Source organism: Oncorhynchus mykiss, chromosome 25 (genome assembly GCF_013265735.2).
Source record: "Oncorhynchus mykiss isolate Arlee chromosome 25, USDA_OmykA_1.1, whole genome shotgun sequence".
Taxonomy (NCBI): domain Eukaryota; kingdom Metazoa; phylum Chordata; class Actinopteri; order Salmoniformes; family Salmonidae; genus Oncorhynchus; species Oncorhynchus mykiss.
In genome coordinates this window covers 11,229,532-11,243,111 of record NC_048589.1, presented here as the reverse complement: position 1 = coordinate 11,243,111, position 13,580 = coordinate 11,229,532, and the positions used below count along the sequence as shown (strand labels likewise).

At 46.0% G+C, this 13,580-nt stretch overlaps 1 protein-coding gene across 1 annotated transcript in view; it reads left to right on the top strand.

Annotated features, from left to right (window-relative positions):
- The first annotated feature begins 786 nt into the window (after nt 1–786).
- The window catches only part of LOC110505336 (consortin), a 24,532-nt gene continuing 11,738 nt past the window's right edge, over nt 787–13,580 (top strand). The window contains exons 1-7 of the mRNA XM_036962257.1: nt 787–1,003; nt 2,849–2,935; nt 3,939–4,268; nt 5,689–6,326; nt 11,900–11,930; nt 12,835–12,921; nt 13,486–13,580. The exon at nt 13,486–13,580 is cut by the window's right edge and continues 8 nt beyond it. Coding sequence (XP_036818152.1) covers nt 2,926–2,935; nt 3,939–4,268; nt 5,689–6,326; nt 11,900–11,930; nt 12,835–12,921; nt 13,486–13,580 — 1,191 coding nt within the window. The 5' untranslated portion in view covers nt 787–1,003; nt 2,849–2,925. The remainder of the gene's footprint in view (nt 1,004–2,848; nt 2,936–3,938; nt 4,269–5,688; nt 6,327–11,899; nt 11,931–12,834; nt 12,922–13,485) is intronic.

Below are 13,580 nucleotides of genomic sequence, written 5' to 3'. Positions count from 1 at the left end.
GAAAGTATTCAGACCCCTTGACTTTTCCCACATTTTGTTATGTTACAGCCTTATTCTAAAATGGATTTTTAAAAAAAATGTCCTTATCAATCTACACATAATACCCCATAATGACAAAGCGAAAAAAAACAAAAACAGGTTTTCAGACATTTCTGCAAATTTATTACAAATAAAAAACAGAAATACCTTATTTACATAATATATGGAGTGCTGGTCCAATGAGTACTGCTGCATATTTACTGCATTTTCATGGTTAAGAGTGCTTTTTATGTTTGGAAGTGGAATGCTAAACATTTAAGTTTATAATAAGACAAAGGTCAAGTAATAACCACATGTTTTTTCTCACAAATGACAATTTGGAGAGATGGGCTATGATCCACGAATCAGTCCAAAACCCAAATCCAAGAGGCGATCCTTTGGAGAGATTGCGACCAGAGTGGGTTTAAGAAAATAGTTGGAATACAATACTGTAAGTATCCCACGTACAGTCTATTACAGTGTCTTGCATTATGCGGTACAGAGTGAAGGTGCCGCAGCCCGTCGTGCGACACAGTCCCCCTCCAAAACTAACCATATTTGGTAGAGACCCTACTGAGTATTTCCCACCCCTCTTTAACGTTAGCTGAGACAGGTTGAAAAGTTATCTCTCTCCAGCCCAATGTTCTCAACATACCAGTGTCAACCAGTATTTTTTCATTATTGGTTTAAAAAAATAATAATTCAACCATATTTTTTAAATTCATTATCATAAACTACTTATTGCATGTTCTTGTTGGTACAATAAAAGTGACCATTGATTCAAATTATGTATCAGTTGAATGCGTTATCCACATTGCAATGTTTTGAAATGTGGGCGTTTATTTTGAAGGTTTCCTCATTACCGTACGACAGTTACGTCATTTTGTTTGGATCGGTCTCAGGAAGAGAAATCTGCAACATCAGTCGGTCAATGTTCGGTTCAGCACCCTGCGTACTGGATACAAGACACGAAATTAATTACATCGTAAGTACCACCAGTTATTGCCGTGTACTAGAAGGCGACAACTTGCATCACAGCGCCCCGCAAAAGCCAGATGTAAAAGCGCTAACGTTAGCTTGACAGCCAGCCAGATGTGTAAATTAGCTAGGTGACAGCTAGATCAACATGATCCAACCGTGTGTTAAACATTCATAGTACGCATGTATTCGGGTATCATTTAAAGAAATAAAATCATAATACATATCGATTTTGACAAAACACAGGACCTTGCTAGCCAGTAGGCACAGTAGCGTTAGCTTCAAACAGCAAAACAGACAGCGGTAGGTAGGTAACGTTAGGCTAGCTGTTAACTTGCTATGCTAGCCAGTTAATCAAACCCATTGACAAGCCAGTGAAGAAAACGAATCACTGACAACACACGAGCTAAAAGCAGCTCCAGCGTATCGCATCGGCGTAACATTAGCTCGCATTTGCAGGAACAGTATTGTAACCTTAGTGACAACGCCAATTTTCCCAATATGTGTTTATTATTATCTTATCTGACTGATTGGTAGCTAAGTGTCGTGCCCAGAGGTTCTGACTACACAAAAACATCTGATTTAATGACCGTATGATGTTTGTCACCATCCTCATCTGGCAGCTAGGTACATACGTCACGTTAGCAAAGTGATTGAATGTGTCAGAGGGAAGACCCTGACCCCTGGGTGAGAACAGTGTAGTAGTTTCATTCGATGAGAGGAACACATATGTCACTATCTAATATCCTCCAGGTAGGCCCTCAGATACACACAGCTGTAGAGATGACATGGAGGGGCTCTTATTAGATTCAGATGAGTCACCTGAACAGCCCTCTATTTCTCTGCAGCATAGTGTGTGTGTTGCTGTGTGCAGTTAGGCTAGTTTTTCTGGAACGTACTCCCTGTGTGTGAATTTGCCTAATTGTGAGTGCTAGACTGTGCATGTTGTTACTTGTGTGTTTTTGTCAGTTGAGTTGGCTCTGGATTGATAAATGTGTTTGTGTATGTTGCTGTTTTTTTAACCCATTCTTCTCTCACGTGAGATGGACTAAGCTACTGCCTGGTAGACCCGTGTGTGTATCTCCCCCCCCCCCCCGTCTATGTACTTCATTATTTATGGTCACCCTGGAAGAGAACAAAGATAAAGACAAAGAGAGACGTGATGATGGAGACGGGGAGGGGAAAGGAAGACGGAGAGAGTGAAAAGGGAGAGGGCGAGCTCTGGATAGAAACGGGGGGGGGGGGGGGGGGGGGGGGGGGGGGGGGGGGGGGGGGGGGGGGGGGGGGGGGGGGGGGGGGGGGGGGGGGGGGGGGGGGGGGGGGGGGGGGGGGGGGGCAAGAGTAACAGAGCGAGATTGCAAGTAGGGCTTAACAATAACAGTTGCCAAGTTCAGCTGGCATCAACATGCCCCCCCCCCCCCCCCCCCCCCCCCCCCACACACACACACATATATAGAGGTAGGCGTTGCATAAACCACCACACCTGCCGTGCTGCTCTGTTAAATTCTCCATGTTCCATGTACTGTAATTCTCAGGGGAAACGTCCATTCTATGAAGTCTATTTCTATGGGCCTAACCCTACGGTGCTCTGAAGGGGGACCATAGGGATAAGTGCTCTCTTTTTGACCTAATAGTCACTAAGAGCTAACAGGAGTAATTAGCCTTCTGCTGGAGAGAACCAGGACAGCACTACTCCACGGAGGCACTTTTAGGCCTAAATAGAGGAGTGTGTGTGTGTAAATATTCATGGTTTGACACTTGTAGGAATGACGTTAGACTTGTTTTCTATTGCCTTACACTCTCTCTCTCTCTCTCTCTCTCTTTCTCTTTCTCTCTCTCTCTCTCTCGTCAGTAGGAGGGCTGTGTCTGGTAAGCGTGGCAGGGGGAGTTGCTGACCTTCATGCTGAGAGGTCACGGCGGAGAAGACCCATGGAAGATGGTAAGGAGGAGAGAGAGGAAGGGAAGAGGTAGGGGAGACCATTGGATGAGGGTGACTGGGAAGTAATAGAAGAGGGATCCCCGTCTCATTCAGAATTGAATTTTAAAAAACTCCTGCTGACATTCCAGTACATCCATGGCCCCTCCATACCTCAAATATCTTCTCGTATCCCATAGCCCCGCCCGCAACCTCAGATTGAGCAATAGCCTGCTCTTCCACACCCCCAGGACTAAGCTCCGCTCCATGGAAGATCTGTCTTTCTGCTCGACCCCCCCCACCTAACCCCCCCCCCCCCCCCCCCCCCCCCCCCCCCCCCCCCCCCCCCCCCCCCCCCCCCCCCCCCCCCCCCCCCCCCCCCCCCCACCCCCACATGCAATCCCAGTCCACCTGAAGGCACCACAGACTCTGGGCTCCTTTAAAACGGGCCTTAAACCCTTCTCTTTAGGAAGGCCTTCTGTTAGTAATAGCTGTGTTATAGCCTTGTTGTCCTTGTTCCTTGTAGCATCAGTTGTGTTCTTTTGTGTCAGTTGCCCGGTCTTGTTGTGCCCTTATTCTGTCTACGACTTATTTTCATTCACTCACTGCAGCAAATTGAGATTGGCTTTCAATGAAAAGCCTGTTACAAATTCAATGTATTATTATTATTATTAGTGGAGGCAGGGGGAGAGAGAGGTGAAATATGTGCTACGTCCCAATTCTCCACATTTTTCCTGCCAGTCATTGATTTAAAAGCTTGGGATTAGTGTTGACCGGACGGAGTTTCTACCATTGTAAAAACCCATGCATGAAAGTGTGCAAATGCACATTCTGGAAGAAGGGTGAAGAATTGGGACTCAGCCATGGTGAAAGTATATCTGAATGGTAAGATGGAGCTAAACCCGTATTGCTTATACCTTAATTCTCTCAGGTCGTCATGAGTGCCTACGGAGCAGATTAGAATCTCCTGCCGTGTGTAATGACAACAACAGAAGCTCTTGTCTAATCTCTCTTTATCTGCTCCCAGGTCAGTGTGAGAGGGAGGGGCCAGTGTTGTCTGAGGGTGGGGTTGACCTCCACCGCAACCAATCAGACCCCTCGGAACCAAATCAGAACCAAAACCAGAACCGGACGCAGACTCAACTAGAGGATGGTCAGAGGGTTGGACGAGACTTCATCCAACAGAACTCTTTAAACAACAATGTGGAGGAAGAGGAGGAGGAAGGTAGAACGGTGAAGGGAGAGGAAGACGGGGATGAGGATGATGTGATTGTGGAAGAAGAGGAGGAGGACAGCAGCGTGACTCACGGCCAATCCCCCGACACTCCTATGACTGACTGTTCCTTCTCAGACACAGGTAAGGTGACACACACACGCACACACACACACACACACACACACACACACACACACACACACACACACACACACTGAGACAGCTTGGTTTATAGATATCAAAATATATTTAGGGGTTTCTAGAAATATATCACCTTGACTTATTTTCAGTTATTTGGTTGGGTACCATTGATCAGGAGGAGGCAGAGGACCAGTCAATTCTATTCATTAAACTGTGTGTGCTTGTGGCCATGGTTGAAGGTCTGGGTTAGTTAATTGGCTGGACTTGCGTGCGTGCGTGCTAACCCTGTTAACCGGTCAGAGGATCAGATTTGTAGCATACAGACCGGGTCTCACCCAATTAATCACACCCGGTGATGTCCGAGCAACCACATCAGCTACAGTCGGAGAGGGGGAGAGGTAAAGGAGAAAGGGTACAGCAAGGAGGGGAACAGAAGGAAAAGAAGAGGTGGAGAGATAGAAGAGATTAGTAGAAAGTCGGGGAGAAGAAAGGAGAGGAGGAGGGAAGACCGCGGGAAAATAAAGTGGATGAGATGAGTTTGAGGATCTGAAGCTTAGTTATTTTTTACTGTCCATCTCATTGTCGTTTGTGTATGGTGTCTGAACTGTCCCAATACACACACTCTCTGAGCAAGACCTCGTTTGTGTATGGTGTCTGAACTGTCCCAATACACACACTCTCTGGGCAAGACCTCGTTTGTGTATGGTGTCTGAACTGTCCCAATACACACACTCTCTGAGCAAGACCTCGTTTGTGTATGGTGTGTGAACTGTCCCAATACACACACTCTCTGAGCAAGACCTCGTTTGTGTATGGTGTCTGAACTGTCCCAATACACACACACTCTGGGCAAGACCTCGTTTGTGTATGGTGTGTGAACTGTCCCAATACACACACTCTCTGAGCAAGACCTCGTTTGTGTATGGTGTCTGAACTGTCCCAATACACACACTCTCTGGGCAAGACCTTGTTTGTGTATGGTGTCTGAACTGTCCCAATACACACACTCTCTGGGCAAGACCTCATTTGTGTATGGTGTCTGAACTGTCCCAATACACACACTCTCTGGGCAAGACCTCGTTTGTGTGTGTGTCGGTTCAAGTGCTCAATGATGCGTTATACTATGTATGTTATGTCCCCAGCTACCAAATGCATTTCCCACCATGGGATCATAAAGGATTTATTGACTTGTCAGGACGTGGAATTGCTCAAATGGGCCGTATGGCTTCCACAGCACAGAAACACAAATTGAAAGTACTTAGCGAGAGTGTGTGTAGTCGTTAATGCCAAGCTGAAGTAGGTAGAGGATTTGCTCAATCTCGCTTTTCACTGCTACTCTATCTGGTTTCAGACTTTTATAACAGTTTAACGTTAATGTTTGATGTGCAGTGCTCTCTCTTTTCTCTCTCTCACTCTGTAGGCAGTCCGGTAGCGCTCCGGCCCTCTGTGTCTCCAGAGACTACAGATCCCATCAGCTCCCAAGCAACAAGTCCAGACGAACCCTGCTACAGTGACCCTGCGGGCGAGACACACACCTCCACCACAGGACCCACTACCTCCAGTTCAGAACCTACCACCTCAAGCCCCACCTGCACCACAGGACCTACCACCTCCACCACTGGCCTCACCTGCACCACAGAACCTACCACCTCCACCACAAGTCCCACCTGCACCACAGAACCTACCACCTCCACCACAAGCCCCACCTGCACCACCGGGCCTACCTCCTGCACCACAGGCCCCACCTGCACCACAGGACCCACAATTTCCACCACAGGCCCCACCACCTCCACCACAGGCCGCACCTGCACCACAGGACCCACCATTTCCACCCCAGGCCCCACCACAGGCCCCACCTGCACCACAGGACCTACCACCTGCACCACAGGACCTACCACCTGCACCACAGGCCCCACCTGCACCACAGGACCCACCATTTCTACCAGAGGACCTACCACCTCCACTGCAGAGCCTATCCCTAGCCCTGCCCTCCTGGCTACCTTAAAGGAGTTAGGGGAACGGGGAGATCACTCCCACCTGCCTCAGTACCTCCATCAGGTGTGTGCCCCTCCCTCTCCATTCTATATATGGTATTTCTACCTGCCTGCGCTGTTCTCAAGTGAACGTTCCTCTGACAGCCAGGCGTGGTTCCCTCTACGTGTGGTGAGCTGTGATTCTGTTTACCAGACTGACTGAACACACACACACACACACACACACACACACACACACACACAGCCACACAGCCATTACAGGGCTGTCAGGTGTGACTGGGCGTGGTAGAATCCCTGTCATTGTGATACACAGCTTCACCACAGAACTCTACATGAAGTGAAGTGCAAAGTGTCTATTCCCATCTCCACCAGTAGGGGGCACTGTTGTCATATCTGATCATCACCTCAGCCTCTCTGTCTACTCCCTACCTTCTTCAAACACATCCTGGGGCGTGTTCAGGAAGGTGCAACGTTACACAAAGTTCAGATAGAAACGTATTGTTCAGACCAGACAGGTCCTAATCCCAAATGGACCCTTGGACCCTATGCACAAATCTGAGAGGCTTTGCTGGGCAATCAATATGGTAATAGCTCCAACTTTCCCTCTGATAGGCTAGGTGAAAGTTTCACCATCCTGCAGGCTTTCAAAGTGATGCGCACCTCCCCAAAGGGGCGGCAGAGAGTTTCAGAGGACGCGTAAAAGGAAAGCCAAATCAAACTGTATTAGGGTTCTCTAAAAATGTGTAAATATTACAGTGCATTCTGGAAAAAAATTCAGACCCCTTGACTTTTTTCACATTTTGTTACATTACAGCCTTATTGTAAAATGTATTAAATTGTTTCACTCGTAACTCTACACACAACACCGCATAAAGACAAAGCAAAAGCAGGCTTAGAAATTTGTGCAAAATAGAAAAACAAACAGAAATATCCAATTTCCATAAGTATTACTCAGTACTTTGTTGAAGCACCTTTGTCAGGGATTACTCGAGTCGTCTTGGGTATGACGCTACAAGCTTGGCACACCTGTATTTGGGGTGTTTCTCCCGTTCTTCTTTGCGGATCCTCCCCCACCTCTGTCAGGTTGGATGGGGAGGGTACACTCTTAAAATGGCACTTGTGGTGTTTAAAAAAGAAAACAAAAATGCAATTCCAACCTGGTTTTCCACCATGGCTTAGGATGTGCAACTGGGCAACATAGTTTTTAAAGGGGCAACGGCGTCTTAAAAGGGCAATGACATACTTTGTATTAGAAACAAAAATGGATACCTGGATATTCTGAAAGCACTTTTATGGATTACATGCTTCTACTAAGTCAGTTGCTTGTTTAAGTCGTACAGAGCATGATTTAAGCCCAAATGTAGGAGTGGGAGACTAATGCCTACAATCAGGAAGCAGTGTCCAAAACTGAAAAAGTTGTTTTAACAGTTTCATTGCAACTATTTGTTTTACAACAGAAGGGAATGAATGTCTCTTAAAAAAAATAATTTCATTCAGTGAGAGAGGTGGGGGCTTGGTTACCTTAATGTTCTCTGAAGGGAGACACACTGTTTTAGACTTTGGAAAGGCTTGGCTTATACCAATCAAATCTTGTCAGACCTCCACAAGCGCATGGGGTCTAGGGCGGGGATCATCAACTAGATTCAGCTCCGGCTGATTTTCTTTCTTGAGTGGATGGTCAGGGGGCTGGAACATAATTACAAATAATTTGTAGACCGCAAATTGGCCGCCCAATAAGCCCAAACGGATATAATATTTGACTAAAACCTCATTTCAAACCTTGCTTATGTTTGTTTATAACAGGGGTTCCCAAACCGTTGTGGCCCACAACCCCATTTTATGGAAAACTTTTGCAACCCCACCATGTGAAGAAAGAGATGTAATAATAAATAAATCAATATTGGGCTATTACAAATCAGTCTGACAGTCCTTTTGACAGTATTTCAATCTGAAGGAAGTATGGTTTGATGTGACTGAAATGCATCAGAAAGGTATTGGGAAGTTCAGAAGCTCATCAATCAATCATGTTGTATGCTCTTTTGTGTAGAAGAGAACATCATCACTAACCATGTTCCCATCCAACCATTTAATGCGGATGAATTAACCGACACATTAAAAAAAAAGTCAACGACCGGGCTGGTGGAGACATGAAATGCCCGAACAAATTTTATAAATGCCGACAGACAATTTGACGGTTCGACATTGGTGAGACCCATTTTGTGTTGGTAAAATTAATTATGCGAGAAATGGCGATAGAAACTCCTTTATGTGCAAATATTGATATTATAACCATCAATCATATTGAAGTAAACTTGGAGTCACGCGATGATATGTTGTGTGGTCCTCCCACTACGACTCGGGAAAGCATGCAGTTTATTAGGCTACTGATGAAATAAGTTATGATGAACTTCACAGGGTGGTGAAAGTGCAAGGTGATGAGCTTGATGCTACTTTCCAGTAAATATTTAGCGTCTTATTCTGGTGACGTGAAGATTGATGCTTGGCTGCCGTTTGACAAATATAATGTAGGTAGCCTACCCACACCGTATCTGTCAGCGGTTGGCTAGAGCGAATGTTCCAAGACCAGAGTGGCCCGATTTGCTACATAACCTGTTGATGCCAGGAGTTCCTCTGTAGGAACACCCTCCCCCCCTTCAGCTCAAACGGTGGCGCATGGAACGCAAAAATATTCTTAAAAATATTTAACCTCCACACATTATTAAGTCCAATAGCTCAAATGAAAGATAAACACCTTGTTCATCTACCCAGCATGTCAGATTTTTAAAATGTTTTACGGCGAAAACACACCACACATTTATATTAGACCACCACCGAAACAAAGACAAGCGGCAGCCATTTTGTCCCAGAAAATATAAAATTATAAAAGCAGGATTAAAAAATAAATCGCTCACTAACCTTTTGAAAATCTTCATCAGATGACAGTGATAGGACATGTTACACAGTACATTTTTTTTTTTTCAATAATATGCCATATATATCCATAAATGTCCATTTACAGTGTACTCATGTTCAGAAATTACTCAAAAATGCCCGCAGGAAACCTAGGTAGCTCGGCAAGATAACGTAAATAGACATCATAAACTTTGGCTAAATATACATGTTCTACATATAGATAACGCAACAGGTTTTGTGACAAAACAATCAGTAGAGTTGAAAACGCGACGGAAATACATTTAACTTGTATTTTTAATTCGGTGCATGGGAATTTAACAGTAAAGGTCATTTTTGTGTGCCCTACGTCATCATGCATAGCCTTTTATCCGTAAAAAGTCAGTTTGATGGAAACATCTTTGGTGGGAAAATTCGCATATTATTTTATGCAGATTTGAGAATATTTGCATGAAAATCATTTGCAAATTGGATGGAAACCTAGCTACTGATGTCCCCCCCAATCTGATTTAGTGCCTGGTCTTGTGTGTAGAAGACACATAAGTGTTCCTGAGAGTAGTAGCTTTCATTGAGGAGGTCATAATATTTTGTAGCTCAAACAGTTCAAAAGACAGTCACATGTGTAGGAGGAAAACCGAAACCACTCTGTTTATTACAACCTCATCTAGCAGCTACCAGGGGTTACTGACATAAACCCGCTTCTATCAACCAAGTTCCCTTTTATTCATTTCATTTGGCTTTCTCTCGCGACCCTCGACCCCGTTTTCAGGGTCGCGACACGCTGGTATACGATCACTCTCTCTCTCTATTATACGTTGGAATACTTTGGAACAGATTTCCAAAATTTAAATCCCTTGGAGCTGATTTGCTGGTGTTTTTACTGCCTTTTATGTCCCCAAACACAAACTTGGGGGTCCGAATAAAATCACCCCGCAGGACAAACTCGGACCGCGGGACACCAGTTGGGGAACCCTTGTCTAGGAGGTCATGTGGGATTGGGCCATGGTTATCTGTTGGGTAGAACAAGGAATCGTGTCAGCTCTATTAATTTTCTTTCTGAAACGCTCTGAATGTTTCACCTCACTGAACAAACCTCTAGAGTAACCAACTCGCATCTGTTCACCTCCCTAATCTGATTGGTCGCTAGCCAGATAGCGCTTAGCAACCCCGGGAGTTCTGACCAACCAACCTGAGCCATCCTTGTAAGGATAGAATGAGAGTTTGTTATGTCTCCCCTGGTTGAGTTTTAAGGGGGAGCTCTCTAGGAAGAGATTACATTTGATACTGTTAAACTTCCTATGAAAACATTTAAGCACACGAGTAAGTCTACTTTTCTCTTGTCTTAGGGGGCAACATAAAGAAGTCTCTGCACACTTCCAGTCAGATGCTAATTTATTTAATTGTAACTGTGCTTTCGGTCAGCCGACCTCCGTCAGAGCATCTGTTTTTTAGGGGTAAAAATAGCACATTTGCACTGCTGTAATGTGGTGAAACTTTTTAAACAGTTTAACTGTTTAGAGAAAGCCTTAAAAATAGCCCAATGCCTCAGGACAGCAAGGCAGCAGAATGGTTAAAGCCTATTTCCTTTCTCTCTCACTGCCTCCCTCATTCGCTCTCTATTTCTCCCTCTCTCTCTCTCCCCCTCCCTGTCGCTCTCTCTCTTAAACACCCACCACAAGCAAGCGAAGTGAGCAATTCATATTTATGTAAATGTAGGGAAGCTTGCAACAATGGAGAGCGAGAGAGAGAGAGAGAGAGGGATAGAGTCTGTGTGAAAGAGCGTGCAAGAGAGGCCAGTGGGTTATTACCTCGCTCCTGCTCTATCTTTCACTTACAAACGCTCCTATTCTCTCTCTCTCTCTCTTTCTGTCTCCGCTTCTCTCTGTCTCTCTCTCTCTCTCTGACAAACTTTCACACACGGGGCTGTTCTCTCTCTCTCTGTTCCTCTCTCTCTCTCTCTCTCTCTCTCTCTCTCTTTCTGTCTCCCCTTCTCTCTGTCTCTCTCTCTGACGAAGTTTCAAACACGGGGCTGTTCTCTCTCTCTGTTCCTCCCTCTCTCTCTCTCTCTCTCTCTCTGTCTCCCCTTCTCTCTCTCTCTCTCTGACAAACTTTCACACACGGGGCTGTTCTCTCTCTCTCTCTGTTCCTCTCTCTCTCTCTCTCTCTGTCCCGTTTTTGTCCTCTTCAGTCAGCAGGAGAACGATAAAAAAAAAAGCAGTCGCAAGAGTCCGTTTGTTAAACAGGCACCCACGGACACATCGCTGCTGCTGCGTCAGGCCCGTTGTGGAGCTCGTCTTACCTCCCGCTAGCTACTGGGGGAACTTTGGAAACTACAAATGCAGCTGTGATCAAGGAGGAATTGAAAGACTCTCCATTTAGTTCCTGTGTTTTCCGCTGTGCTCGCGGGGACTAGCCGTGTTTCTCGTGCTTCTCCACTGTGTTTGTGTGTGTTTATCTTCTTCACTCTTCTTAAGTAGGGGTTTTTGGGGTATCAGTGTTGCGATTCAGGTAAACGTCTCATGCTACCTGGGCATGTTCTGTCTGGGGGTCAAAGTTATACGAGATGTAGTTTTAAGTGTCATTCAGTATTAGGCCTGTAAGATGTTTTAACTATTGATGGTGGCATTTGTCTTTCTTGGCGGAATAAACTCTTTAGTTGCTCTGGGTGACTAGAATGTAAATGAATGTTGTCCTTTAACCCTTTCCACTCTGCCTCCATCTCTTCAGGTAGCCGAGGCCTTTGTCCTCCAGGAAGATTGTATCCTTATTACTTTGTGTGTGTGTGTGTGAGAGAGGTACTGAACAGGTGTGTTATGTCCTCCTAAGTCTAGGAAGATTGTATCCTTATCAGTCAGCTCATGTCTCATGTCTTTCCAGTGAAATTACAGTGCTCTCCGGTTCATTCTAACTCTCAGGTGAAGACTGTGTTCTAGTTGAAAGATTCCACGACATTCCAGCTGCACTGTTTGGATTTGATCTTATCATTGTCCTCTTTGTTTTAGTCTTCATTCAGCCACGACCACTACAGACGGTGTGTGTGTGTGTGTGTGTGTGTGTGTGTGTGTGTGTGTGTGTGTGTGTGTGTGTGTGTGTGTGTGTGTGTGTGTGTGTGTGTGTGTGTGTGTGTGTGGCTTGTTTCAGCAAAGCTGTGGGCTTTATACAGAGCGCCTCAGTGCCTGTTGAAAGAGAGGAGGACTCATGTTTATGGATGACGGTGGCTAACACAATCCCTCTGTAACACGTGGGATCTCTCCAGTACACTGCTCTGTGTGGGACCCATCCCGAGCCAGCTACAGTCCCTATACAGGACAGTAGGTGCTTTAAACCCTGTGTGGACTTCTCCTTAATAGTAGAGAGTACTCCCGTTCACCCCCCTCCCCAGCTTTCACTGTGTCTGGGGCGCCAGGTAGCCTAGTGGTTGGACTAGTAACCGAAAGGTTGCTGGATCGAATCCCCGAGCTGACAAGGTTAAAAAACTGTCGTTCTGCCCCTGAACAAGGCAGTTTAACCCGCTGTTCCTAGGCCGTCATTGTAAATAAGAATTTGTTCTTAACTGACTTGCCTAGTGAAATAGAAAATAATAATTAAACAAATCAAACACTGACTGGATCACTGAAGGATGTAGGGGGGTGTGTGTGTTTTCTTAACCCTGCGTGGACCAGATGAGCGAGCAGTGTGGTGTGTTCAGCTAGAGAGACTCTACCACCAGCGACTACTAAACAACCTGACAGCACTGCAGGAACAGTGGGGTAACTCTCTCTCTCGCTCTGTCTCTCTCGCTCTGTCTCTCTCGCTCTGTCTCTCTCGCTCTGTCTCTCTCTCGCTCTGTCTCTATCTCTGTCTCACTCTCTCTCTCTCGCTTTGTCTCGCTCTGTCTCTCTCGCTCTCTGTCTCTCTCGCTCTCTCTCTCTCGCCCTGTCTCTGTCTCTTTCTCTCTTTCTCTCTCTCTCTCTCTTTCTCTCTCTCTCTCTCTCTCTCTCTCTCTCTCTCTGTCTCTCTCGCTCTGTCTCGCTCTGTCTCTCTCGCTCTCTGTCTCTCTCGCTCTCTCTCTCTCGCCCTGTCTCTGTCTCTTTCTCTCTTTCTCTCTCTCTCTCTCTCTCTCTCTTTCTCTCTCTCTCTCTCTCTCTCTCTCTCTCTCTCTCTCTCTCTCTCTCTCTCTCTGTCTCTCTCGCTCTCTCTGTTCAGCCATTGGAAGTCTCATTATGCATCCCACCCTTTCTCTCACCCTCAATCCTTCTCTCGCTCCCCTCTCTCTTTGGGTGTGTTTGTGCCGTGTCGTGCGCCTCTCCTCCTCGACCCTTCTGCTGTTCCAGAGAGGCGGTGCAGGGCAGACGGTCGGGGGGAGAGGAACAGTGAGACTGATCTGACTGCACAGCAGCTGGACATACTCACACACATCTGCACGACA